The 26,707-nt window shown below is 34.0% G+C and overlaps 5 protein-coding genes across 6 annotated transcripts; 1 reads left to right on the plus strand and 4 right to left on the minus strand.

The window, feature by feature from the left end:
• The first annotated feature begins 881 nt into the window (after positions 1-881).
• Positions 882-1,400, plus strand: LOC112498181 (uncharacterized). Its single transcript, XM_025098178.2, has one exon. The coding sequence runs from the start codon at positions 882-884 to the stop codon at positions 1,398-1,400; it is 519 nt and encodes a 172-aa protein (XP_024953946.2).
• Positions 1,401-1,577: 177 nt separating this feature from the next.
• Positions 1,578-3,176, minus strand: LOC107177572 (uncharacterized). The gene is made up of 5 exons (XM_052440055.1): positions 3,039-3,176; positions 2,497-2,952; positions 2,305-2,400; positions 2,086-2,214; positions 1,578-2,015 (listed from the first exon to the last, which is right to left on the minus strand). Exons 1-5 carry the CDS (start codon positions 3,114-3,116, stop codon positions 1,617-1,619), a joined length of 1,158 nt encoding a protein of 385 aa, XP_052296015.1. The 5' UTR covers positions 3,117-3,176; the 3' UTR covers positions 1,578-1,616.
• LOC102623760 (uncharacterized) lies at positions 3,132-6,641 on the minus strand. The gene is made up of 6 exons (XM_052440053.1): positions 5,340-6,641; positions 4,058-4,841; positions 3,821-3,967; positions 3,628-3,735; positions 3,370-3,531; positions 3,132-3,284 (listed from the first exon to the last, which is right to left on the minus strand). Exons 2-6 carry the CDS (start codon positions 4,835-4,837, stop codon positions 3,132-3,134), a joined length of 1,350 nt encoding a protein of 449 aa, XP_052296013.1. The 5' UTR covers positions 4,838-4,841; positions 5,340-6,641.
• A 138-nt stretch (positions 6,642-6,779) lies between these two features.
• On the minus strand, positions 6,780-13,039 carry LOC102623467 (amino acid transporter AVT1C). 2 transcript variants are annotated; one of them, XM_052440052.1, is made up of 13 exons: positions 12,873-13,039; positions 12,039-12,266; positions 10,902-11,224; positions 9,695-9,933; positions 8,940-9,120; positions 8,317-8,536; positions 8,037-8,172; positions 7,784-7,807; positions 7,517-7,658; positions 7,356-7,399; positions 7,185-7,247; positions 6,969-7,096; positions 6,780-6,932 (listed from the first exon to the last, which is right to left on the minus strand). In XM_052440052.1, exons 2-12 carry the CDS (start codon positions 12,230-12,232, stop codon positions 6,998-7,000), a joined length of 1,665 nt encoding a protein of 554 aa, XP_052296012.1. In that variant the 5' UTR covers positions 12,233-12,266; positions 12,873-13,039; the 3' UTR covers positions 6,780-6,932; positions 6,969-6,997. The 2 variants fall into 2 exon arrangements, with proteins under 2 accessions (XP_052296012.1, XP_052296011.1); XM_052440051.1 differs by having other exon boundaries at positions 6,780-7,096.
• Positions 13,040-23,484: 10,445 nt separating this feature from the next.
• LOC107177929 (zinc finger BED domain-containing protein DAYSLEEPER-like) lies at positions 23,485-24,114 on the minus strand. Its single transcript, XM_015532506.1, has one exon. It carries the CDS (start codon positions 24,112-24,114, stop codon positions 23,485-23,487), a length of 630 nt encoding a protein of 209 aa, XP_015387992.1.
• Between the last annotated feature and the right edge of the window lie 2,593 nt (positions 24,115-26,707).

Consider the following 26,707-nt stretch of genomic DNA (forward strand, 5'->3'; position numbering starts at 1 on the left):
CAGACATGCAGCAAGAATACGGGGTCCAGTTAACATATCAGCAAGCATATCGGGCTAAAGAAGTCGGTCTTGAAATAGTACGAGGGAACCCTGCAGAGTCATACAACTTACTTCCCAAATGCTCTCACGTTTTGACCAAAGCGAATGAGGGCACAGTGACACACCTCCAGCGGGATGGAGATGATAATTTCTTATACTACTTTGTTGCGCTTGGATCTTCCATTAAGGGCTTCACACAGTACATAAGGCCTGTGATCGCTGTAGATGGCACTCATTTGAAGGGGCTATATCATGGAAGCATGTTTGTAGCAACATGTCTGGATGGTAATAATCAACTGTATCCGTTAGCTATTGGGGTCATGGATTCAGAAAACAATGATGCTTGGGAATGGTTTATGACGAAGTTACACGGAGTGATTGGCGATAGGCCAGAATTAGTATTTATCTCTGATCGATGCACTGCCATCAAGCGAGCCGTTTTAAAAGCATTTCACACTGCTAGTCATGGAGTTTGTTTTTACCATGTCAAAGGCAACATTAAGTCTAAATTCAGGATGTCCAAAGCTATTTGGGATCAATTCGAGCCAGCTTTTATTAATGCAGCAAAGGCATATGGACACGAAGAATTTAAAAGACAACTTGAAGGGTTGTGGATGCTCCACTCGGCCGCGGCTGATTACTTAGAGAATAATGTGGGCATGTGTAATTAGGCAAGGTCCGAATTTGAAGGTAGGAGATACAGCATACTTACCACCAACATTGCAGAAAGCGTGAATTCTTTAATGAGGGAACCGCGAAAATTTCCTGTTACTCATCTTGTTGATCACTTTAGAAAAACATTACAGCAATGGTTTTATGATAGGAAAATTGTCGCTGAATCAATGAGCACTCGTCTAACGACGTGGGCAGATGAGATAGTCGGCGAAAGGAGAATTTTGGCCGAAAGAATGACCGTTCGGCCAGTGTCTCAGCATCGATTTCATGTTTTGGGTGGTGGTATGAAGGAAGGGATAGTTGACATTCATGAAAGAACTTGCTCCTGTAGAGTATTCCAACTCGATCAGCTTGTTTGTGCGCATGCAATTGCTGCTTGTCTGATCGTCCGTGTGGATTACATAAGTCTTTGCTCTGATTATTACTCTAAAGATGCATTGGTCATGGCATATGCAGAACCAGTAGAGCCGGTTGGGGACATGACAGATTGGGACATTCCAGAAGAAATCCAGGAAATCAGAGTTAACCCACCGATCGAAGCACCACCACCTGGTCGTCGTCCAGAGTTAAGAATTCCTTCTATCAGTGAGGATGTTAACCGAAGAACTGTGAGATGTGGTCGATGCAACCAACCAGGTCATAACCGCAAGAGATGTAAAAATCCCATTGTGTCGAATCCGAACTGACTGTGTCGTTGTAACTAATTATGGATTATGAACTCTTATTATAATTTATATTACAATTATATGTAATGAGATATATTATGTTATGTTCATTTGCATAATGAGTACTAAAGTTGATCAATAATTACTTATAGCTAAATATATGAATATATCAAAAGTTTATATCTATTAGAAAAACAATCTACATCCATACATCAAGTCTTAATACAATACAACGACTTACAAGGCAATATCGCCCGTGAATATATCTACAGCAATTTTCTTCCTGAAGTAATGCCCGTGGCTACTATCAAAATCAAGTTTTAGGCCGAACATCAAATACATTGTAAACATCAACATAAATACACCGCAATCACCACTTCCAGGTGATTGTTGGGGCACATCCTTAACGATTCTTACTTTCCAAGGGTCGGCACTCTGCAGCTCAGATCGAATGTTGTAGAATCCAACATCTTGAAGCCATTGAGGGAAGACGACCTGAAGAGGTTTGAATTTACGCAAATATGTTTTGTCCTCGCGAAAGGTAACCAACAAGTCGTAAATCCGCATCCTCCTCGCGCGAAGGTCCGCTCGAGCTAGTACCCAATGATCGCCGCCCAAATTCACAGGGATGAATATCTACATAAATAAATTGGTAAATTATTATATTTTATACACAATTACCATAAGATTGAGTGACAATTCTTACCATATCGACATCCGTAAACGGTTTGGACATGAGATCTTCCCGCCCATCCATATAGCTGCTCAAGTTGTTGCCATATTGTAATGAATTGACATCACAACTACCATTGTTCCATAATTGCTTTAGGAACACCTATTACACGATGAGTAGAAAATTAATAACATTTCGAGATATTTAAAACATCGAAATTATAATTAATGATTATAAAATTTGAAAACATGCCCAAAAGTATGTATCTGTATGCGTGACGCGTTGTGGTAGTGCATTTGGAAACCGCCGTTGCTTCTCGCTGATCAAGCGGTAATACGTGTGAATATGCTGTGAAGGGATTATACCAAGTAAATTTATATCAATATCCATGCCAGCAGAAATATTATTGTGTATTGTAATGTACTGACCATTAAACACGCTTACCTCGTCACCAAGCCACCCCATCGAAGCATTGCCCATAAGTATTTCAAAGAAATTTCGAGACTGTTGGACGGGCCGATCCACGGAAATGTTGCCGGCAAACCACTGATCAAACTCCTCACATAGTCTTGAGTCTTCTAGTCCCCTAAGCGGATTCATATCCACACTCGATCTTTCATCAATTTCATAGTCCGTAATGTTGAGTGCGGGTAGAGGCCTGACATTCCTAACTCTCTTGAAAGGAGGAATGAAGTAAGGACTGCCAAATATATACGACGGTCGGTACGGACGCCCAAACTTACTAACGCCGGGAGGTGCCTCCGTGAATATCTGTACACTGTCATCACATATGTCCCCATGTAGACTGTACAAGGACATAGGGGTGTGCTCGTCGTCATTACCAGCATCAGTATGCGTACCATAGCCAGCATCAACGTTCGGACCATAGCAATCTGGGGCCTGTTGTTTCGAGGAGATGAACATATTAACATAAGTTCGAGTTTGAAATCATAATAACATAACGAAAACATACGAAACTTGCTCACTGAGGGCGCGGGGCCAAACGGAGAATCACCGTACGCGCCCTTTGAAGCACCCGCGCCAAACGAAGCCATAAACCCCATGACCGCTGCTCTATATTATTGTGCTTCTCTGCGTTCCGCCATAAGTTCTGACCTCAGTTCGTTAATGGAACTGTGTCCAGTCTGAAGTTCCGACCTCAACTCGTGAATGGAAGACTCTATTTTATCCAGTCGTCCAACGAAATAATCATTGCGGAACTTAGTCCTTGCCTACAATTTACGCAAATAAGAAAGTAATGACAAAATGTCGGATAGGTATATGTGCATTGTAAATGTTTAGGACGACAGAAGTTACCTCTGGCTCATTTCTGTCATCTGAATCATGTGCGGATTCATAATGGTCGTCGGCAGCACCGGTATCCTCAACAGAACTCTGCTCCAGTCCTATTGGGCTCGTGGGGTCAGGATCCACCTCGTTTGGCCTTGTATTGGATGGCGCATTGATTGAAGGCTGGTGCTGCACCAAGCAAAACAGAAAACAGTAAATACCAAAAAAACAAACATATAAATGACTTTGCATCCGGTTTTCAATGATACTATAGATGATACCCACATTACGGACCCAACTTGGCAAATATGGCACGTAATCCTCGACACTCTTCCAATAATTTGTGGCTCTCTCCTTTACATCCGGTTTCAGGGTTTGGAAAATGGTGCCATCCTGTCGTAAAGATTACCAAATTTTCAATTACTATAACCATATATTATGTAATACTTATATACAGACATACATATAAATGACTTACAAGACGCTCGTTCAGGTATGAATACACTTCGCCGAAGTTAATATTTGAAGAAGCCACAGGCTTCCATCGCACGATCCGAGCACCCTTCCTCTTAATTTTCTCCACCCACTCTAATGGTAGTCCTTCGATCGCTTCAAAAATCCATGCCTTCAACAAGGAAAGATATGAAGTAAAAAAACGTGTCATTAAATATTTATTATAACAAAACTAAGTTATAAAAAAAACTTCTTCACTCACATGCACTGCCGACGTAAAGCCGTAAAAGTTGTATTTCTCAATTCTATGCAATGGATTTTCTGCGCTTGCCTTCTTAAATTTTTTGGCTTTGCCGTTCAATACATTATCAATGCTTTTATATATTGTTTCCCATGACAAACGACCACACGGAATACTTCGAAAATGATTTATGTCATCTACCTCATTAAGTAAATTGAAATTGATTTGACAATGATCCTTTCTTCCGTGTAGCACTCTATCAGCAAAGTAAAACATGGCAATTTTTAGCGCATCGGTGTCATTCATAGTCTTGAAGCGTAAGTTCATAAATATTTCCTCGAACTGGCCAAGATTTATATCGCGAATCCTGCCTCCAAAGTACTTATTAAGTAACCTATGATTTGTTTTATACTTCGTCAGGAATACTTTTTCGCCATAGCAAAGTCCCGTTACTAGGCACCACTCTCCAATCGATAGCCGTATCAAATGGTCGCCAACTTGAAACCATAACTCATCTTTGTCATTTCCATCGCCATGTGACACTTGCCGAAGCAATATATTGTGCACAATCACGCCACTAAACGGATAGCTCTGACACTGTAGGAAATGCCCAAATATATCGTCTTTGAATAGCTTCAACTGTTGCCTTGTTAATTTTTCCCGGATGGCATTAACAACGACATCTAATTTGCACATACTCGTGATACGCCCAGGGAAGTGATCAACATAAGGTATCTTCATCATTCCCGATTCTTTAATCGGTCCGGGTGGGTTATGCAATGCTAATTTTGATTTGCCCATTTATCTGGTACAAGTTAAAAAGTATCACACATTAAAAAAATTATGAACAAAAGAAATAAATATTAAGGCAACACTGCGCACTGCCTCTTGGTGCGACATGCGCTGCGTCGCACACGAGATGCGCGCGGCGTGCGCACCTCGTGCGCGCGAGATGCGCGCGGCACGCCCATCTCACGCGCGCGAGGTGCGAACGCCGCGCCCATCTCACGCGCGCGAGGTGCGAACGCCGCGCCCATCTCACGCGCGCGATGTGCGAACGCCGCGCGCATCTCGTGTGCGACGCAGCGCATGTCGCACGCGAGATGCGCGCTGCGCGCGCGAGCGAGTTGGCTTCCCCCCTTTCTCTTCTCTTCCCTTTCCCACATGCATCTCACCCACCACCGCCATTAAAACACCACCAACAACAACAACATCCCAAATAACAACAACAACCCAAACAACAACATCCCAAACAACAACAGCAACAACAACAACAACAAGAAAAACGGAAATAACAACTCACCTAGGGTTTTCAATTTTTTTCTTTGATTTTGGAGATCTCTGAAGATTTTCAACGTGATTTAGCTTCTTTCAAGTGCCAACAACTTCCTCCGCTGCCAATGTACGCCGCCGCCGACAATCTATAGAACTTCCGGTGATGAGATTTTGGTGAGAGGGGAAGGAATTTGCTTGAGGGAAACGTGAGAATGAGGAGGGTAATTTCGTCCACAATTTGGTGATTTGGCTAATATTGAAAGAAAAAAATTTGAGGGGTTAAAGTTGAAAATGCCTTCTTTTTTTGGCTTGTTTTGTAAATTTCCCAAATTCAAAATGCAAAGGAGAAAACTGATGACCAACACATGCTATATGAAATTAATTAGCATGCATGCCATCAATAGTTTATTCAAACAAGCAGAGAATAACTGAAGTGCAGGCCAGAACTCAATTCTTACTTCGAGTCATTTATATTTCATGTTGAAAATTATTCCTTTTAATTAGAATTAAAATAGAAAATAACTTATATTTTTGTTCAAATAATTATGATTCTATTAGTGAAAGATAATTGAAGAATAAATTTTTTTATAAAATGATAATCTATTTTGATTTCACGTTTTAGGGTTGGTAATGAGACGGGATGAGATGAGATTTGTTAATCTCAATCATGTCTCGTATATGTAAGTGAGATAAAAAATATATATATATCATTCTGGTCCCTCTATCTTTTTGGGACAAAAATTCATCTTAGTCTCGTCCCGTTAAAAATCTCGTCATATCTCATTATCCTGAACAGTTTCAAATGTAAATAATTAAATTTTCATTTTTTTTCTTTTAACGATCACCATAATTCAATATAACAAAAATCTTGAATAAATATAAAGTAAAATAATCAAATAATAATTTTATTTTGACTATATGTATGTTCGAATATAATTTTATGCTAACATTTTTTATTTGTTTGTTTGCTTCTATTGCACATTAATATTAAGATTTACGATTTAAAAACTATAGATTTGGACAGTAAACAACTTCAACCATGTTAAAATATCAAATAATTCAATAATATGATAATAAATCTAACCAACAGCTAGGGTTGGCAATGGGATGGGACGGAACGAGATTTGTCTATCTCAATCATATCCCGTATATGCAAATGAGACAAAAAAAAAGCCTCATTCCCATCCTTTTTATTTTCTTGGGACAAAAATATATTACAATTCTATCCCAAACGGAACAGGACCCCACAAAATCCCATCCCAAATAGGAAAAAATGTCATTCCTAACTTAATAATAAAAGAATGGCTCAACATCAAATTTATAATGAATTTAAAAATAAATATATTTTTGCTTGGTGACATATGCCCAAAAATATCCATGGAGAGAGTTCTTTTAAGTGCATTGGTTGTTTGAATTTTCTTTTTTGTAATATAATTTTTATTTTGGAAAAATAATTATGTTTGCAACATTCAAAAATTTAAAATCATATATGAAAACACCACCAAAGTGGGGATGAAAAAATCCAAAATTGAATCAAAGTTTAAAACTGACGACATAAATGATTCTTTTACCCCCTCACAATCTATTCTACAGAAGAATGTAACATTCTCAATATTGTTGACAAAATTTCCCAAAATGTGATTATTATCATCAGCTGCAAAATTTCCCAAAATGTGATTATTATCATCAGCTGCTCAAACTCTCAACAATTTTTAAAATGGCCGAATAAGATCCAATCGCTGACGATACAACCCCTGCCACAATGATTATAACACAAAGAGCAACCTACAGCAAAAAGTAGTAACTGTAAGCATCAAGTGTTTGTATGCGTATTATCTCACATGACATAGAAATTTTTGTCTAATGTTCATACTTGTAACCGGGTTGCTTTGCCCCTTAGGATGCTCAGAAAACAAAGGCAAGGAAGTATCAAGGTCTGCACATATGTATATAAATTATTGGTGTTAGCATTATGTTTAGTCAAGTCTTCGAATTAGTACTAGTAGACGAAGTTGAATGACTGAAATGGGAAATGATAACTTACCACGAGCATTGTGAGTAAAGATCCGATTAGTGACATTACCAGGCCTGAAATGATAACAAAATTAACACAGTTTGTAATGCTGCTGTCATTTCTTGGCGATCAAGCAGAAAAATGTCGGAGAGTTTAAATGAAGATCTGATAGTATAGCAAGAGAGACTTACCGAAAAAGGGGATGGCAAGGCCAACAAGCAAGGTTGAGATCACCAGTGCGGTTCTAATGCAGATAGCGTAAATGTGAGACTTGAGATGGTTTGATGGTATCAACTCTTCTAGACTCATTGCCACCGGAGAAATGGTTAATGCATATGTACTTCTGATTAAGAAAAATATCATCTTTTGGACAAATTTCTGAATGTAAAGTAAGAAACAACATAAATGTTCCCACTGAGGGGATTTTAATGTCTTTTATTTTATTTTAGAAAAAAAGGATATTTGGTAAATGGGTTGACCACCTGCAAAAGAACAAATGGTTTGTACAGGTTATAAGCTTATAGGAACCAATTTGCAGAGTTATGACTAAATAGAATATTCAAAACATGCTCATAACAGCTCTGAGTATCTGTGGATGAAAAATGATCGATGTAAAAGTAAAGAAAAAAGACAACAGAAAGCATAACATTCAGTAAATGCTGCAATCGCAGATCATTTAAAGATGTTCATGCAAATGATTCATGAGCATACCGTAGTCCAAACGGCAATTTTTGTGGCAACCAAATCTTGCGGCATGTTAAGGGTGAACTGCGACAACGTTGATTCTCCAAACATTGTGTACCCCATATAAGCAACTCCAGCATACATTGCCGTACAAATAAGAAAACTGCATTTACAACAGCAGTTTCAAGTGAAATTAGGAACGTACAATTACAAATTAATACATTGAACTAGTGGGGAACGGTTGGAATCTCATTGAAATCGTTAGAACTATATGATAAGAACAGAAATTCGATCATTTTCTATTTACCATGTAATAAGGACCTTCGGAAATTGGTTAGGTTGTGCCATTGAAGTATAGATGTTTGGGAAAACAGCATGTCCAGAGTAGCAGTAACCGTAGAGACCAATAGCGACAGGAAGAGTAGCTAGGTTCAGCGGTGTTCCTTTGCTATGAATGTTGACCTGATCTACCAGACCAACCCAGAACAAGCAGAGGACCACTAAGATTGATGCAATAACTCCACCGGCTGGAAACAGAGAAAAGCACAAATTAATATTCTGTAAACAGGACCACCTGGCACGAGCCCACCATGATTCGGTTAACTCCTATGTCTTGCCATTCACAAAAGTAAAAATAAAACAGTGTCACTCCAAATTAAATGTTTAACACTTTGGTTATTTTTAGCTTCAATTAATCTTGAATTACCAGAGTGAATCCTTAAATTTAAGTGCCTTTTGGTATTCCATTAACGACTGAGATGTCTTAATTTTGGTCCCAAAATACAGAACATTTTACACAACATGATGAACTTGGATAGTGCAAAAATCTTAATATACTTGATAGCCAAGTAGTTTAAATAGTAACTAATTGGACTTCAATCACTAATATTCCAAGTTCACACAAAATGATAAGTTTATCAGAATACTTACCAGATATGTAACTAAGAACTGTGAGGTCTCTTAGCCAACAAGTAGGAAGAACAGCGAGGGTAGTCATCAAGGCGAACAAATGATGTGAATTTAGATAAAATCCACCAAAACTTAAATGTGCATTCGGGAATAGTGACGATAGGTTATCACTCTCCAAAATTATGTATTCAATACAGCAAGCCTGTGAAAAAAATCTATTGAAGAATTGTTCTGTAATGCCTCAAAGCAATATAAGTGACTGGATAACTTAAGTTTTGAAAATAAAAAATCTATTCAGAATGTAGTTTAGACATCACTGCTGTGTTACATAGTGATCCTTCTTAATTTTGTAAAATGAGACATTTTATTGGTAAAATCATAAATTGCCAGCATTCCTTCAGAAAGTTCTATAAATTCTATAAAAAAATCCCTCCAAAAGATGTATTTAAAACAAGTTGGAAATGAAGTGAATAAATTTAAGTGCAAAGTTCAATAAATTTGACCAAAAGATAACATAAAGATTAAAGAATTGAGTATTTTATTCATTCAATAATGCAGTGTAGAGAAGGAAAATTTTGGTTGGTCATTACTTACGTGAATAACTTCAAATGAAGACTACTCACAGAGACAAATTGAGGCTCAGACAAGACAACAAACATATGGGACCCAAGGACAACTGGCTGGGATCTAACTGGAATCCACCTTGTCAGTTTTTCTCACCTAAACTATGAGTTAACAAGAAGATATACTCACTAAGACAAGCCTGCTGTACTTACATAGAGTTCCGCATATAGTATTACTGAAACGGCTATTCTCCCTGCCGTACCAAATGCAGCTTGGCCTATATCTGGGTAAGTCTCCAGCCCAGGTTCACTATCCAGGCAGCGACGCAAAAGTATTCCAGTGTAGAAAGAAAGCACTCCAAATGCAACCAAAATCAAAAGTCCAAACCATCCTCCTTCTTTAGCTGCATATGGTGTAGATAGAATTCCAACTCCACATAGAACATTCATGCCTGTATTGTTTTAGTTCAAGCCAGTTCAATTAGATTTCGCAAAATTTTTTTATCTGAAAAAAAAAATGTTGCATGTTCTCATATCTTGTTTATAACAAATCTACAGAACTATCTCCTATTGACTTAATCAGTTTTGAGCTTAGAGTTTAGCAATAGTTTTATGGGAATATATCGGGAAAATAGAAAGAAAAGGAAACTACAGTTAGAGAAATAGTAGGTGTACAATAGAACAAATTTGACACATAATAGCTATAACAGCTTATCAACAACCATATTCTTGCTGTTTAGTTGATCTTGCTTGTGCACCATGTGCAATAAGGATAGGCCCCTCCATCATAGTCCATGCAAAAACATAGCCATGACTGTTTCAGTGTCTGGACGAGAAAGACATTGGTAAACTACAGACAAAGTCAACAAGACAAACACGTATACGCAGATTGTAACTTACAAAAACAATTAATTTCTCTATCAAATTTGAATATAGTTTTGGTTGTTTACAGATACTAAGCACAACCCAGATGATAATTTACTCCTGAAAACAGACGCTGAGACATGTAAGTGACTTCAGATGAATCAAGAAGACACTTAAAAAATATTAATAATAAGAACAACTAAATGGTTATTTCAGGCCATGTGGGACAAGGATGTTGACAAAGACCTGCAAGCAATTCGAATATGTGTCCTGCACATATAACACTAAATGATTGACATATGTGGTCCTACAATGGGATGGAATTGGGTTCAGATCGGTGGCTATAATTGTCCTAAGGCACCAGCTGGCAGCTAACATACACTTTTGATAACCGTAAACTATACAATCTAAAGCCTTGAGTTATTAAAATGGATAATAATGAAACACTTTAATCCTATAAATAACAGTTCAAATCACCATTCTGTATGAAATAATCATTTAAAACTAGCCATATGATAGATAAATAAAACGAATGAGTTAGTGTTATAGGACTAACCATTAAGCAGAGCTTGTGCATATGAGCTCTGGCGTGAAATTGGGTGTTCATGTGAGACACGGGATGATTTTGAATCCTTGATTAGAGAAGATCTCCTTGATGGAAAAGGAGGAAGCAAAGTATGAGAACTACGCCTTTGTTGCTGGGGTTGTTCATATGCTACTGTTGGTAGCAGAGGTTTCGTCGTGGCAGCTAATGATTCAGGAGTATGCCTTCTTGTCAGCGATGAGGAAAGAAAGGAACTGCTTAATCTTGACAGTGAAGGAGTGCCCAAAAAGGTAAGACTTGGAGATGGGACACTACTATAAAGATCAATAGACTGCCTGAATCATCAAATCAAATGTGTTAAGTATGAAGAGCTGGTTTCAAAAAACAGTACACCATAAGACAAATAACACTGTTACAAAATCAATAAAGTTTCTCATAATCCTCATCCATCATGCATTATCATTTGGCAGGTTAATCAAGATCTTCAAAAGACGCAAAATTTGTGAAACAAAACTGGGTGGTAGATACTCTAATCATTGAAATTTTGCTAGTAAACTAATGGCCTATTGCAGAAAGTTGAATCATCAAGTCATTAGAGAACACAAATAGAACATCATCTTTTGCTCTCCATTAAAATTGGGGTGGACAGAACTGTAGCCTTTTTGACTACTGCTACAACTTTTACAACTTTGGCTTGCAAAATCACAAATAAATATCAATTTCCAAGTAAAGTAGCTTGACCACCACTCTCAATACTCCTTTTCCCTCTATGGAAAACCAGTCAAAGCCACCATACATTCTTCTTGGATTCCTTTATATAGTATTCCAAATTTAATCTCCAACACCAAACAAAATAAAAATAAAACATTGAATAGCCTGCAATTACGGGTGATTGACACTTTTACGTTCATCTCACTACCGGAGACTAAGTTGGGACATTACACCTTTTTTTAAATCTCCACTTGTCCCATCAGAATGAGAAATCCCCAGGACATTCAAGTAAGGCAAGTTCTAAGAATATATACTCAGATTTTAACCCGAAGGCCAAGGATTGTAAACAGAAAATTGCATCAGAGAATCCAAAATCTACATCCAATTGACACAAAAGGAATCTTCCAAGATAATCTTTTGTTTTTTTTTTCCCTGTACCTGTAACTTTGAGGCCAAGAAGTGTTGTAAGAACCTGGATGAGTCTGCTGCTGATTTTCGGCTGAAGAATCAGAATCATTTCCATCATTTTCTTCTTGATCTTCTTCGCCTCCATTTACATCAAACACCTTCTCTTCATCTTCTTCTTCGTCACTCTCAATGTAGAAACTGTGATCCGAAACTGAGTTCTTCATCTTCTCTTAATCCTTCCTTCTCTACAACAATTCCCTAAACACAACAAAAATATCCAAAATTAACCCCAGAAAAAGAAGAAAAAAATCACACAAAGGTACCCAATTGAAACAAAGTAGAAAACAATAATTTGCATACTTAAATGAACAGAAAATTGAAAAAAAAAATATAATAATAAGAGAACTGGCGTAGCAAATGGCAACATTATATTAGGCCAGCTAAAATGACTAAAAATATTAAGTTATTTATGGACAGTTATTGAACTGAAAGGCAGACTAATGTAACCACTAATAAATGCTGAAAAACTGTCTTCCCATACCATGCATGCCACAGAAAACATGTGACACGGTAATGGGAAAATCTCTTTTTTCTTCATTTTCTTGGCAAACAAACAAAAAAACAAACAAACTTATGAGTGACAGAATTTGGTTTCTTTCTGCTAACGAAAAGATTCCAAGAAGCAGAAACAGAAACAGGAAATAACTGAATTTCATATTTTTCTTTCATTTCATTTTCCTAAAGCTTTCTGATCAGCCAATCGGAAAACAAACACATAGTTGAATACAACAATAATATGACAAAAAGCTGCGGGGTTCGGGAAACGAGAAAAAAAGAAAGGTCCGTGGAAAAGAGCAAATGAACCTTTGTTTCACGACAGTATCGAGAGAGAGAGATGGAGCTTTCTCTGAATGGAAGTGTATGTGAGGACCTGACCGTGGAAGTGTCGCAGAGAGAAATGATTGTGTATTTGCTTTTAATGCGAGTGTGTAACTGCGTGCATGCTCATTGCTGAGGCTTACTTATAGCAGGAATTTATATATATATATATATATATATATATATATATATTAAAAAAAATAATGTTTCTTTTGCAAACTGTTGCTTGTTTCATGTGAATCTTAATGTGATTACGTTGCTTACCACAACTTGTCGTAATCATTTCTGTAAAATATATATTCTTATTTTGTGCCGAGATTATACTGCGGCAGAGTAGTCAAATATGACAAATATTTAAGGAAAACTCTAAAACACCCCTAACCCTTGAAAAGTTATATTCCGGTTCAATCCATCCTAAGAAAGTAACATAAATGTTTTTTTTTTCATATTTTTCAAGCATATAAAGACTAATTATTAGGTAATTGACTCAAATTATAAGGATTAAAAGGACGGTTCATCACTTACAATTGAAGTTTTTTGGAACTTATTACACCGATCTTATATACAATTTGAAATTTATTAGGAATTTTCTATGGATATATCACAATCTAAAATTAGTTCAAAAGTCTATTCATACAAGTAATCTTCTCTCAAGCATTTTGAGGATTGGGCTACCACTCCCTTGGTATTATAGTTAAATGATGGAAAAATAATAATTGAAGAGAAGAGTGTGATTTGTTACTCTTTCGTGAAGAGATATATCAGTCATACAATAAATAAATGATGTTATAATATGTATGTATTTATTTTAAAAATTCAACATGCAATTAGTGGTTAATAAAAATTTCAACTACATATCTCATACATATGTATTAATTAGTTGTATTTAGAGTTGCTCCTTTTTGCCAATGTTACTTTGCCACTTGGAGCAAAGCAGTGATTCTAATGTAGGATCATAAATAGGTCTCGCATTGAGACCCACCACAACTTCATATTAAAAAGCAATTATACGTCTCATAATATGACCCACTACTTGACCAAACGGTAAAATATTATTGACTCCTCAGCTTATATGATTCTTTCTCGTTTGTTGAAGAGAAATTTATCGGCCAACACGATTTAGAAATTTTTTTTTTTGTCATCCTTAATGTCAACCAACAATCTTGCAACCGTCCCAACAAATTAAATTTTTAAACTCAGCTTTAATATATAGACCATTTTACAATTTTATAAATACGATCAGTGAATAAAGATGTAACCAAAATATCAAAATTAAGTAATTTCAAACGCAATGAACATATTAGATTAAAATTAAGCAATCTATATCTATATCTATATTTATATATATATATATATAAAGTTGGGACTTGAGGAGGTGATGTGGCATCACTATTTCTCATCTTTGTATATTTTATATTATCTAATAAATAGATAAATTTTCTTTTAAATTTGGCTTTTCATCTTCTCATAATTAATTTGATTATTATTACACAATAACAATTATGTAAAGATTTTAATGAGGCATATTCTTTGTAATGAACATCCAAGGGGGAGTATTATGAATTTATTAAAATAAATGTAGATGTTCATAATATATATCTGTTAGTCTCCACACTATCTCTCATTAGCAACCTTTAGCTTCTCTATAACTTCCACTATCTCACAAGAAATTATGATTCATAATTTTTCATTAATTTCATGGAGTGATTATGTAACTATAAAATGAGAGCTCATCTTTTTGTTTTGTACACACACAATTGAAATGAATAAAATCACTCTATAATATATTCTCTCATTTTATTTTTTATCTTGCGTTGCTTCTTTATTTGTATTGCTGGCTAATAGCTTTTTTTTGTTTTTTATAAGGTTGTCTCATCTTAAAAAAAAATAATTCATATTTTTTATCAGTTTCATCAAGTGTAAAGTAAGAAAAAAGGATAATACTAAATTCTTTTTTCAAAGTCGCGTGAAACATGGTTCTATTTTCTAGTATCTATATAAAGTTGAGACTTAAGGATGTGATGTGGCATCACCATTTCTCATCTTTGTATATTCTCTATTATCTAATAAATAGAGAAATTTTCTTTTAAATTTGACTTTTCATCTTCTCATAATTAATTTGATTATTATTACACAATAACAATTATGTAAAGATTTTAATGAGGCATATTCTTTGTAATGAACATCCAAGGGGGAGTGTTATGAATTTATTAAAATAAATGTAGATGTTCATAACATATATTTTTTAGTCTCCTCACTATCTCTCATTAGCAACTTTTAACTTCCCTATAACTCCCACTATCTCACAAGGAATTATGATCCATAATTTTTCATTAATTTCATGGAGTGATTATGTAACTATAAAATGAGAGCTCATCTTTTTATTTTGTACACACACAATTGGAATAAATAAAATCACTCTATAATATATTCTCTCATTTTATTTTTTATCTTACGTTGCTTCTTTATTTGTATTGCTGGCTAATAGTTTTTTTTGTTTTTTATAAGGTTGTCTCATCTTAAAAAAAATCAATTCATATTTTTTATCAGTTTCATTAAGTGCAAAGTAAGAAAAATTGATAATACTAAATTTTTTTTTAAAGCCGCGTGAAGCACGATTCTATTTTCTAGTATATATATAAAGCTGGGACTAGAGGAGGTGATGTGGCATCACTATTTCTCACCTTCTTGTATTCTCTATTATCTAATAAATTAGTTGAGATTACAAAAATAATTACATTACAAAATATTAAAAATAAAAAATAATTATTAGATTACAAAAAATTACATGTCTCTTCCTCTTTCTATTTAAATTCAATAATATGTAACCATTAATAATAATTAATTATAAGTCTTGAAACATTTATTTATTTGATTATGCCAACAATTAAATTTTAGTGGCTTAAATACATCAATTAATTAATATAGGAATGAAGGTTCTTTCATCTTCCCTCAACAATGCCATTAGGGTATAATTTCAATGTCATAATCTCATATTTAATTATGCAACCTTTTGTTTAGTACCTTTTCTTCAAACTCTATAAATATTAAGTAGTTAAGATTTGTGGCATTATTATTTCTCATCTTTTTATATTCTCTATTATCTAATATATTAGTTGAGATTAAAAAATAATTACATTACAAAATATTAAAAATAGAAAATAATTAGTAGATTACAAAAGATTACATGTGTCTTCCTCTTTCTATTTAAATTCAACAATATGTAACCATTAATAATAATTAATTATAAGTTTTGAAACATTCATTTATTTTATTAAGCCAACAACTAAACTTTAGTGGTTTAAAATACATAAACTAATTAATATATGAAGGAAGGTTCCTTCATCTTCCCTCACCAATGCCACTAGAGCCTAATTTTAATGTCATAATCTCATATTTAATTATGCAATCGTTTGTTTAGTGTCTTTTGGCTTCTTCAAACTCTATAAACATTAAGTATTTAAGAATTGTTATGTTTTGGTTTTTTTTATTATTTAACCAAGATCCTCTTTAGAAATATTTTTGTATTTTTATTTTTTGACTTATTTGAATTTTTAGTATTGTGTGCTTCATCGAGTACTCTTTTCCTCATGAGTTAAACAATGATAAAGATAGTTGGATGATAAGGGTTAGACTTTGTATGATGTGGGAGTCTGTTAATACCAAAAAGAATGGATAATTGATTAGTGTGAACATAATTTTTATTGATGAAAATGTTGTGTACACTTAATTATACACATTAATATATATTTTTAAAGTTAACAAAAAAATAATTAACTTTCCTAAATAACATTGGTTTTATAAGGCTGCGTCATCTTTAAAAAAAATTAATTCATATTTTTTATCAGTTTCATTAAGTGTAAAATAAAAAAAAAGATAATATTAAATTATTTTTTTTAAAGCCGCGCGAAGTGCGGTTCTATTTTCTAGTAGTAATATATACAGAAGATAATTGATAATAATTATATGCTCGACTATTTATGAATCTTCTAACCTATGCCAAATTTAAAAACTACTTTGTGAGTGGGGGTGCATTATTACTTAAGGAACACAAGCAAGGTCATAATAGACAACTAATCAAAACTATAATTTTTTTCACAGCACGCCTGTTAAATTTTAATTATCTTTACTTAAATCTAAATTGACTACAAATTTAATTTGAGAATTTAGGTTTTAGTATAGGACTCTCATTCTCATTCTAATTATATAATTGGGCGAGAGTTGATTTTTCTTCCGTACGTCAGTTTGTGAGTAGAGCCGATGTTATCTGAGCGAATTTCAATTAAATTCAGATTGTAAATATATTTGATGAATTGTACCTTATTAAAAGGAAAAAAATTCTCTAAATTGACTTCAATTTTAAGGAAGAAAATAATTAAAAAAAAAAAAAAACACGTGGTTATGGTTGAATTGGCCTGGGATGTGGATCGGGGACCAACATAAATTATTTTCCAAAAAGACAAAACGAAGGAAGAATTTCTTAGACTTTTGGCGTATGTGACAATTATTTTCCAAAACGACAAAACGAAGCAAGAATTTCTTAGACTTTTGGCGTATGTGACAAGGGCCAGCGTTACAGATCAATTATTATACATATATTTTGGCTGCAATTAGTTTAACAATAATAATTAATTAATTCTACTTGTATGTGGTCCAATAATATAAATTTATCATAAGTCAATTATTATACATATGTTTTGGCTACAATTGGTTTAACGATAATGATTAATTAATTCTAGTTGTATATGGACCGATAATGTATGTTTATCATAAGTTAATTTACATCATATGAATTCAACATCTAATTAGCCTTTCCTAAAAAATAAGTGTAACACCCTAGGCGAATCCTACATCGGCAAAGCACGGGAGAGATGCTGGGTTTATAAGGGGTGATCAACACCTTAATTGGCAAGACGCGTTTTGGGGTGTATGGGCGCCCCAAGAACAAATCCGTGCGGGCCTTGTTAAGGCCCAAAGCGGACAATATCTTGTCAGGTCTGGGTTGGGTCATGACAATAAGTAAATAAACAAAATAGACCGAGTGATTTATATTATTGTCCAGTCACCACACCGAGTTTAGATCTTCAAATCTTCAACAAGTAAAGACTATAAGATTAGCTTAAAATTTTCTCACTTTCTATTTTTTAAAAAAGGGTTCGGTTACGTTGGAGTTCACCTACAGTGGAACACGAATCTCAGACACACACGTAAAGTGATAAATAATAAATAATTAATTATAATGAATTTTTTACTATTTATCACTTTGCGTGTGTAATTGAGATTCGTGTTCCACCATAGATGAACTCCAACATAACCAGAGCCTTTAAAAAAATAAAAAGAAGAAATAATGTTCATATCAGTGATGACACATTGACAACACGTTTACAGGTATGTATTTCAAGTTATAATCTTTCATACTCTTGACATTTTTTTTTTATATTTGAGAAAAATAAATCATGTGTAGATAATGAATCAAACGTACGTTCACATGAGTCGAATATAACAAACAAGTTTTGTTTAAGATATAAACGTAAGTAATTAATTAATTATTAATTCTTATCCAATAATTATTGGAAATCTGAAAAATGGGGCATGCTATGGGACAGATTCGGTAAGTTATAATTTTTCATACTCTTGACATTTTTTTATATTTGCGAAAAATAAGTCATGTGTAGATCACGAATCAAACGTACGTTCACATGAGTCGAATATAACAAACAAGTTTTGTTTAAGATATAAACGTAAGTAATTAATTAATTAATTATTAATTCTTATCCAATAATTCTTGGAAATCTGAAAAATGGGGCATGCTATGGCCTATGGGACAGATTCGGCCTCAATGAAACAGATATAATAACTAATAAGTTTTTTTGTCTACAAGCCCGAATTGAGGAGGATGTCATTTCACTGGCGATCCACCGCGTATTTGCATTGATTGCTTTGCTTTCGGACATGGGGAATCAATAGAAAAGCACATGTGTTGTTGCCAGGAAATGCTTCCAAATTCCATCCATGGATAAGAATGACATGTATGTCTACATTCAATCTTCGGTGTGCTTTCGTGTCTACATTCAATCTTGAAATATCTATATCCACATGGTCCCAATGATTCAAAAATATTATTTTTAGTAATAATTTAGTTCTCTTGGAAGGATTTTTTTTGTTATTTTAATTTGTAAAGTTTAAGATCGATCTGAAACGTGTTGAGTTAACTTCTTAAGGAGTTATATATATCTTAAGCTGAGCCTGCACGACATGATCCATTTGCCACATCTATACATACTTATCTTAGTTATCTACCTACCAACAAAGTGTTGGTTCCACTGGTAATGGAGTCCCCTTAAGTAGCTTGACTGGGTTTGCTCCCCAGTTCGAGTCGCAGAGAAGTCGTCTTTGTTGGGAGAACTTGTGCCTCTCGGTTCGAGCGGAGACTTCTAGTCTGGGTTGTAATACGAGTTTAAAGGTGTCTCCCACAGTTGGGGCCCTCCCTAGGATACCTCGTGGTCAAAACAAAAAAAAAAATCTTAGTTATCTACCTAACCGACTCTAAATCATTAGATCAAGGAAAATATCCTTGTCATTGATATTCCTATATTCTTACAAATTAAATCGATATATATTACATCATATCTCAAGTTAATCTGCCTATGCTATCGTCTTTCATTTGACTACATCCAGGTTTCAATCGATATCCAATAACTTGAGTACCGTAATGAAATTATATATGAATTATTTTCTTTTTTTCCTATTAACAAATGATTCATTCTCTCATATAATTAACATCCACAATTAAAACATGCACCCGTTTCTCCAACTTGTCACTCGTGGGTCATATAACTCGTCTCCTTTCTTTCATCCGGCATTATCAAATTATTTTTGACGAAAAATAAGAAAAAAAAAATATTATTATTATAAGATCTTGCTTCTGTATCAATCATGCATGCTATATATTATTATTATTTCATACATATAATTATAAAAACTAATGCTTATCCGCACGTCACGTTGCATGATTTTGACACACCCATACATAAACCCCACACATGTGCGTGCATGCATCTCAATTTTTTCCTTACTTGAAATTTGACTAGATCCATCAAAAACAACAAGAAGAAGAAGGCCAATCATTTTCTTTTGTAATTTTTTTTTTTGTCAATACATATATATATATATATATAAATCAATTTGAGATCTTGATCTATTCTCTTTCATCAACATTCAAATCAATTGATCTATTCTCTTTCGTCTTACTAATAATTTCAAAGACATTTGATTTATAGAAGTGATTGCTAATATAATTGATCATTTTGGGTAAACCCTAAAAGGGAGACAAAATAGCAAAGTTTTAAATGCTTTCGTTTAACGAGGCTCTCTAATTAATCGATCATTGTGTGCTTATTCGCAATATTAAACTTGATTTTTGCAAGCCCATTGGTAACATTCATGTTGTTCATATTGAATCTACTCCGTAATGTTCATTTTTAAAATTTTGGACCGTGTCGTAAATATAATGGTTGTACGTAATTTTGACAAAAATTCTGGACCCAAATATTGTTACTGCATTCTTTTATCATATATTAAAATATGAGCAAAACACAAGCTTTGTAGATTCTTTGTGATGAGCTTCAAATGCTTTTTTTTTAATACCCAAATGTCGCCAATGGGCCTTTTGGGAAGCGGTGAACCTCTACTCTCACAGTTAAGAAGGATTGTGAGGGTAAGAGTTTGAATTCTCATGGACTCAAAAACTCTCTCAATTAAGCATTATACATGATTGTGTGAAGTTTATTTGTAAGTCTTTCTTTCTTGCGAAATACGAGTGGAGCAGAGATACCTCTCGTCTGTGAGAGTTATTTGTCTGGACATATACTTCATAGATTTAATGTAATAATATAAGTCACAGTTATGTATATCTGATTGTAAATATCAGGGTAATGTCTGTTATAATGGCAATTGTAAATATCTGTGTAATATAGTAATTTGATATATAATCAATATTAAAAAAAAAAAAGAGAATACCCAAATGTTGTTACCGCATTCTATTATCATACATTAAAATATGAGCAAAACCCAAGCTTTGTGGATTCTTTGTAACGAGCTTCAAATGCCTTTTTTTTTTTAATATTGATTACACATCAAATTATTATATTACACATATATTTACAACTGCTATTAGAGCAAACTTTACACTGATATTTACAATCAAATGTATAACTTTGGACTTACATTATTACATTAATTTTATAAAGTATATGCCCAGACATATGACCTTCACAGACCAGGGATGTCTTGGGACTTATATTATTACATTAATTCTATAATATACATGTCCATACATATAACCATTATAGACGAGCTCCACTCGCATTTTGTAAGGGAGAAAGACTTACAGACAAGGAATTTACATTATTATATCTCGTAAGGGAGAAAAAATTACAGACGAGAGATATACGTTATTACATTAATTTTATAAAGTACATACCCAAACCCGAACACTTTATAGTTAGGGTCGGGTCAGGCTCGACCCGAATCGGGTCAACGTCGGGTTGGGCCCAACCCGACCCTACCGAAATAATTTTCAACCCCACAATTCAAATTCAATTTCCACAACCAATTCCACAACCATTTCAACCATTTCAAACACAATTCAATTCCACAATCATTTCAACCCCACACACAAATCAATTCCAAAATCCAACATGAAAAACACACAATGCAATTAAATTAAAAACACACAATGTAATTCCACAACGATTTTAGCCATACACAATTCAATTCAACAACCCAACATAAAAAATAAAAAATAAAAAACTCATGTCTTATACAAATAAAAACACATAATTTAGTTCCACAACCCAACATTAAAAAAAATGTCTTATACAAATAAAAACTCATAATTCAATTCCACAACCAAACATTAAAAAAAAAAAAAGTACCACTCCAACACTTGCGGGCCGCTTTCATCTTCATCCACAAATTCCTCTCCACTAAAAATTTTACTTTCGAGAATTTTACCTGTTAAAAAAAAAGGAAAAAGAAAGTGAGAAAATAATTTAAGTTTTTAAAATTATTACTAAATCAATTATTTAAATATTTGTACATTATTTGTATTCATACCTTTGGAGTTTGCCCATAGCCAATCTTGAGTGCACATAAGCGCTTCCAATGTCGTAGGATGAAGTCTACTCTGATGTGGAGTCAAGACTCTACCTCCAATGCTAAACGCAGATTCAGAGGCAACGATTGTCACGGGAACGGCTAAGACATCCTTGGCCATTTGAGCCAAAATAGGGTATTTGCCTTGGTTCACCTTCCACCAATTCGGAATATCAAAGTCCGGAGTGGATTTGATTAAATGCTCTTCTAAATACTTCTCAAGGTCGAACTTCGATACCATGGTCTCACTATTTTGGCTTACAAATGCCTCAAACTTACTTATATCAAATATTTACAGCCAATTCCTACATTAAAATTAAAACGAACATCAACCGAAGAAGATTCACTAACAATCGCATCACTCACATTCTCATTCTTACCTTCATAAAACTTAACCAAATTGTTACTTAAATTGCGTACCCTTTGAATCTCATTTGCAGCACCTTTACCATAAAGTTGTGGAAAAAAATAATTAACAAATTGCATCTTAAACCTCAGATCAAGAATAACCGCCATCACCAAAATCCCATGAATTTGGGCCCAATATTTATCAAATTTCATAATCATTTGACCAGCCATTTATCTAACCACATGCACATCAGAAAGTTCCCATTCATCCAAATTAATCTTCATTTCACATATCATTAGAAAAAAAAAAAAAAGATTAGATGTGGGATATTGATTACCTGAAAATAACTTTGTCATCGAGTAAAATGGCAGTAACTATTCCAACATCTTTTCAGCCATTTTTTATTCCTTATATGTTGGCAAAGAGGTGTAATGTTTGTCGCGCTACTGCAGTCTAGAAAAGACTATTTTATATATCACAGCAACATCAAGCATAACATATGTAGAATTCCATCTAGTTACACAATCAAATACCAACTTTTTCTCACACTTAACTTGTAATTGCCGCGCAGCCATCTCAAAAATTTCTACCCTCTTTGGTGTGCACATCCAATAAGCCACACTATCCTTAATCTTTTTAATCCACTCCTCAATCACTCTCATCCCCTCCTTTACAATTAAGTTTAAAATATGAGCCACACACCTCATATGAAAAAAATTCCCACCCATTAACATAGAATCAACTGGAATCAATCTCATTAACCTATCAACCATAGCATCATTGGTGGAACAATTATATAAAGTTACAACTGATATCCTTCTATCCACATTCCAATCCAACATACATTTAAAAAATGCTTCAGAAAGAAATTCAGCAGTATGTGGAGCCGGCAAATATATGAACATATTCATTACCAAAAAACTAAATTTTAGAATTAATTAAATTGAATTAGAAATAAGTAAACATAATATCGACTTTGCAAATATATGAACCTATTCATCACCAAAAATCTAAATTTGAGAACTAATTAAATTGAATTAAAATAAATATCAATTAATAAGAAAAATACCTTAAAATTCAAGTTTGTAACCGTCAAGACTTGTCCACAAAATGTCCTGTAACAACCACGTACCCCTTCTTTTGATTACTTGCAGTCCACATGTATGTAGTAATTGCCACACTATTATCATTATTCTTCAACAAAGCCATTACTTTTGCTTTTTCAGCTTGATACAATTTAAAAATCTCACTCTTTAAAGTGTTTCTACCCAAATTCTTCACCAAAGGGTTGGCATAAGACATCAAATCCCTAAATGCATCATATTTCACAAAATTAAGTGGTAGCTCATGCTTTACAACCAAGGTTGCTATCTTTTGCCGAGCAACAATTGGATCAAATTCTCTCATCTTAATACAACTTGTTCCATCATCTTGCCTTGTCACGCTAAGAGTTTTTTGTAAACTATCAAAAACTGAGGGAATACCCTTTGCCTTACATGGTCTTTTCAAATGTCTATCCAAATGGGAGGTTCCATTATGACCAAATGCTACCAACTTAGCTTGACAATGATTACATTTCGCCTTCAATTCACCATTAATGGTTACCTTGGTGAAGTGTCCCCAAACATAAGAAGGTTCTCGCACACCTTGCTTTTTTTTTATTACTACTTTGTTGTACCCCATCATCACTACGGGATGCCTCTTCAACTCCTTCAACTTCATTCAAATTCTCTTCGCCAACATGAAAATTCTCACGTGAATTTGACATAATGACCTAAATTAAATGTGTAACAAGTTGCAATTAATTTATAGACTTAAAATATGAATGAACTTATAAATTTTAAGTTAATTTATAAACTCAAATATGATTAAACTTAATTTACAATTACAAGATAATAATTAATATTTACAATCTTATATAAGGCTATATTTAGCTAAAATATAATATTTATAGTAACTACATAATCATTATGAATATAATTAGGTAAAATTATAAATAAATTTATAAGCTTAAATGAAAAAAATTAATTAATATTTATGAAATTATAAACTTAAGATATAATTAAACTTAATTTACAATTATAACATAATAAGTAAATAAACCATATATATAGCCTTATATGTAGCCACAATATAATATTTATAGTAACTACATAATTAATTAATTAACATGAATATATTTAGCTAAAATTATTAAGTTATAGATTCAATTATAAGCTTAAATGAAAAACATTAATTAATATTTATGAAATTAAAATTACCAAAGCTAAATAGCTAATGCTGGCGGCATAAGTCGCAGAACGTGTGTGTAGCAGCTAAACGTGTGCATTGGCTGCCAGGTGGACGCGGCAGGACGGTGACAAAGGGCGGCCGGTTCACGTCATGCCGTCGCGCAACTGATTGCGATTGAAGCTAGAATAAGTTGCAGGCAGCACGCAACAACGAGACAAATGGCTGATTGGCTGGCATGCGGCGGGCGGTCATGATGCTGGCTAATAGGACGGCGGCTGAGTGGCTGACTTAGGGTTTTTGTGAATTTGTGTAAGTGTATATGGTGAATGTGATTTATGGTTTAGAGTGAAGTGTGCGTGTGTGTGATGCAGATGTGATCTGTGTTGTGTGTGTGTGTGTGTGTGTGATGTTATGATGTGTGTGTGTGTAAAACTTGTGTTAGTTTTTTTTTCAAATAGGATCCGGTCAGCTTAAGCCAACCCGATCCTGATCCGAAATTTATTCGGTCTTAAAAATTTTGGCCCGAGCCCGACCCGAGACTTGAAAATTCGGGTCAAATCCCTAAAAATTAGGGTTGGGTCAGTCGGGCCAAATTGCAAAGCCTAGACGATGGATGTCTTTGCTCCACTCGCATTTCGCAAGAGAAAAAGACTTACAAATTAACTCCACACAATTTTATACTTAATTGAAGGAGGTTGAGCCTATAAAGACTCGAACCACTACCCTCATAGTCCTTTTTAACTTTGAAAGTAGTAGTTCATCATTAGGCTAAAGCCTAAGTGGCGACGAGCTTCAAATGCTTAATCATAAATTTATTAACATAAATATTTCTTTATTATTGATTTTGATGATAACAAACTTGATTAAGATTTATTAATCTTTTAAAAGCTCAAAATAGTTTTCATATACTTTTAAATCATCATTCTCACTTTATAAAGGCTTTATATTCTATGAAAATATTTTTAGTTATTCTCATGTTAATGGTTTCAATTGAAAAAGCTTTGAGATTTTTTATAATAACAAGTATTGCTTCAAATCCTGAAAATAGACCTAATTGACCAGTTTTATAACGTTTTGAGGTCAAACTGTAATTTTATAAAAATAGTTCACTGTAGCAGTTACTGTAGCTAACAGCGATCCAACATCTTGATAACGGCTCGCCGACATCGAACAAAATTGAAGATTAGTCTCTGGACACTAACGGCGATCCGATAATTTAAAAATTCAGCACAACTGTCACATTGACCAGTCAAATGGCGATCCGACATCTAGTTAAACGGCAATCCGACAGTGAGCAGAAAGTCAATAACGACTAGTTTTCAGCTCCAACTATAAATAAACTCAATCAAATTCAGACTTTAATTATTCCAACAATTATTATTGAGCAAAGTCTTGAGCAAACAACATTCATTGAGCCTTAAATTCTTGTATTCATCTCATTTACTCACACTTTGAATCTTCATTTGTAATCAAACACATTGTGTGAGAGAAATTTATTTTGTAACATTCTTTAAAATCAAATTGAGTGATTGTAAGTGTTGGCATACACTTGAGTTAAGAGATTGGAAATAATATTTTGTTGTAAAGGTTTATTGACACCTTAGAAGTCAAGTGTAAGCATTTGAAGCCTTGAAGACTTGCTTAGTGGAATCCTCAAGCCCAGAAAGCTTGGAGGCGTAGACGTAGGCGAGATTGGCCGAACCACATAAAAATCCCCGTGTTTAAATCTCTCTTTTCTTATCTTTTTACATTGTGATAAATTTATTTGTTAATTATTTTAAATTCGTTTTAGTTTTGCATTGAGTTTTTACATTAGAATTGAATATTTTTATAATCTCAATTCACCCCCTCTTAGATTGCATAACTAGAATTTCAAGATTAAGCAGACTAAAAGTGGATTATTTCATCGATGAGAACGTATAAACGCCAAGGTCGAGGTCATCCACAGATTAAGTATTGATAACAAAAAGACGGCCGAACAAATTTTGATAGATACCTTAAGCAAAAAGCACATAGAATCTGACCACTTTAATTAACATTTTTAATTTTCCCAATGGAATCTCGATCGCATCCCAGAATTTTC

Source organism: Citrus sinensis, chromosome 4, assembly GCF_022201045.2.
Source record: "Citrus sinensis cultivar Valencia sweet orange chromosome 4, DVS_A1.0, whole genome shotgun sequence".
Taxonomy (NCBI): Eukaryota; Viridiplantae; Streptophyta; class Magnoliopsida; order Sapindales; family Rutaceae; genus Citrus; species Citrus sinensis.

Bases quoted from the DNA above. Each gene is read 5' to 3' on its own strand.
- LOC112498181 (XM_025098178.2), top strand. From the start codon at position 882: ATGAGCACTCGTCTAACGACGTGGGCAGATGAGATAGTCGGCGAAAGG.
- LOC107177572 (XM_052440055.1), bottom strand. From the start codon at position 3,116: ATGGGGTTTATGGCTTCGTTTGGCGCGGGTGCTTCAAAGGGCGCGTAC. The intron at 2,401-2,496 runs GTAAGCGTGTTT...ATCCCTTCACAG, and splicing joins TGGGGTGGCTTGGTGACGAG to CATATTCACACGTATTACCG. The intron at 2,215-2,304 runs GCATGTTTTCAA...ATCGTGTAATAG, and splicing joins ATACAGATACATACTTTTGG to GTGTTCCTAAAGCAATTATG.
- LOC102623760 (XM_052440053.1), bottom strand. From the start codon at position 4,837: ATGGGCAAATCAAAATTAGCATTGCATAACCCACCCGGACCGATTAAA. The intron at 3,968-4,057 runs GTGAGTGAAGAA...TCCTTGTTGAAG, and splicing joins GCTTTACGTCGGCAGTGCAT to GCATGGATTTTTGAAGCGAT. The intron at 3,285-3,369 runs GTAACTTCTGTC...CGTAAATTGTAG, and splicing joins ATGACAGAAATGAGCCAGAG to GCAAGGACTAAGTTCCGCAA.
- LOC102623467 (XM_052440052.1), bottom strand. From the start codon at position 12,232: ATGAAGAACTCAGTTTCGGATCACAGTTTCTACATTGAGAGTGACGAA. The intron at 9,934-10,901 runs GTTAGTCCTATA...AAAACAATACAG, and splicing joins TGCACAAGCTCTGCTTAATG to GCATGAATGTTCTATGTGGA. The intron at 8,537-8,939 runs GTAAGTATTCTG...CTCTGTTTCCAG, and splicing joins AGTTCTTAGTTACATATCTG to CCGGTGGAGTTATTGCATCA.
- LOC107177929 (XM_015532506.1), bottom strand. From the start codon at position 24,114: ATGAAGTTGAAGGAGTTGAAGAGGCATCCCGTAGTGATGATGGGGTAC.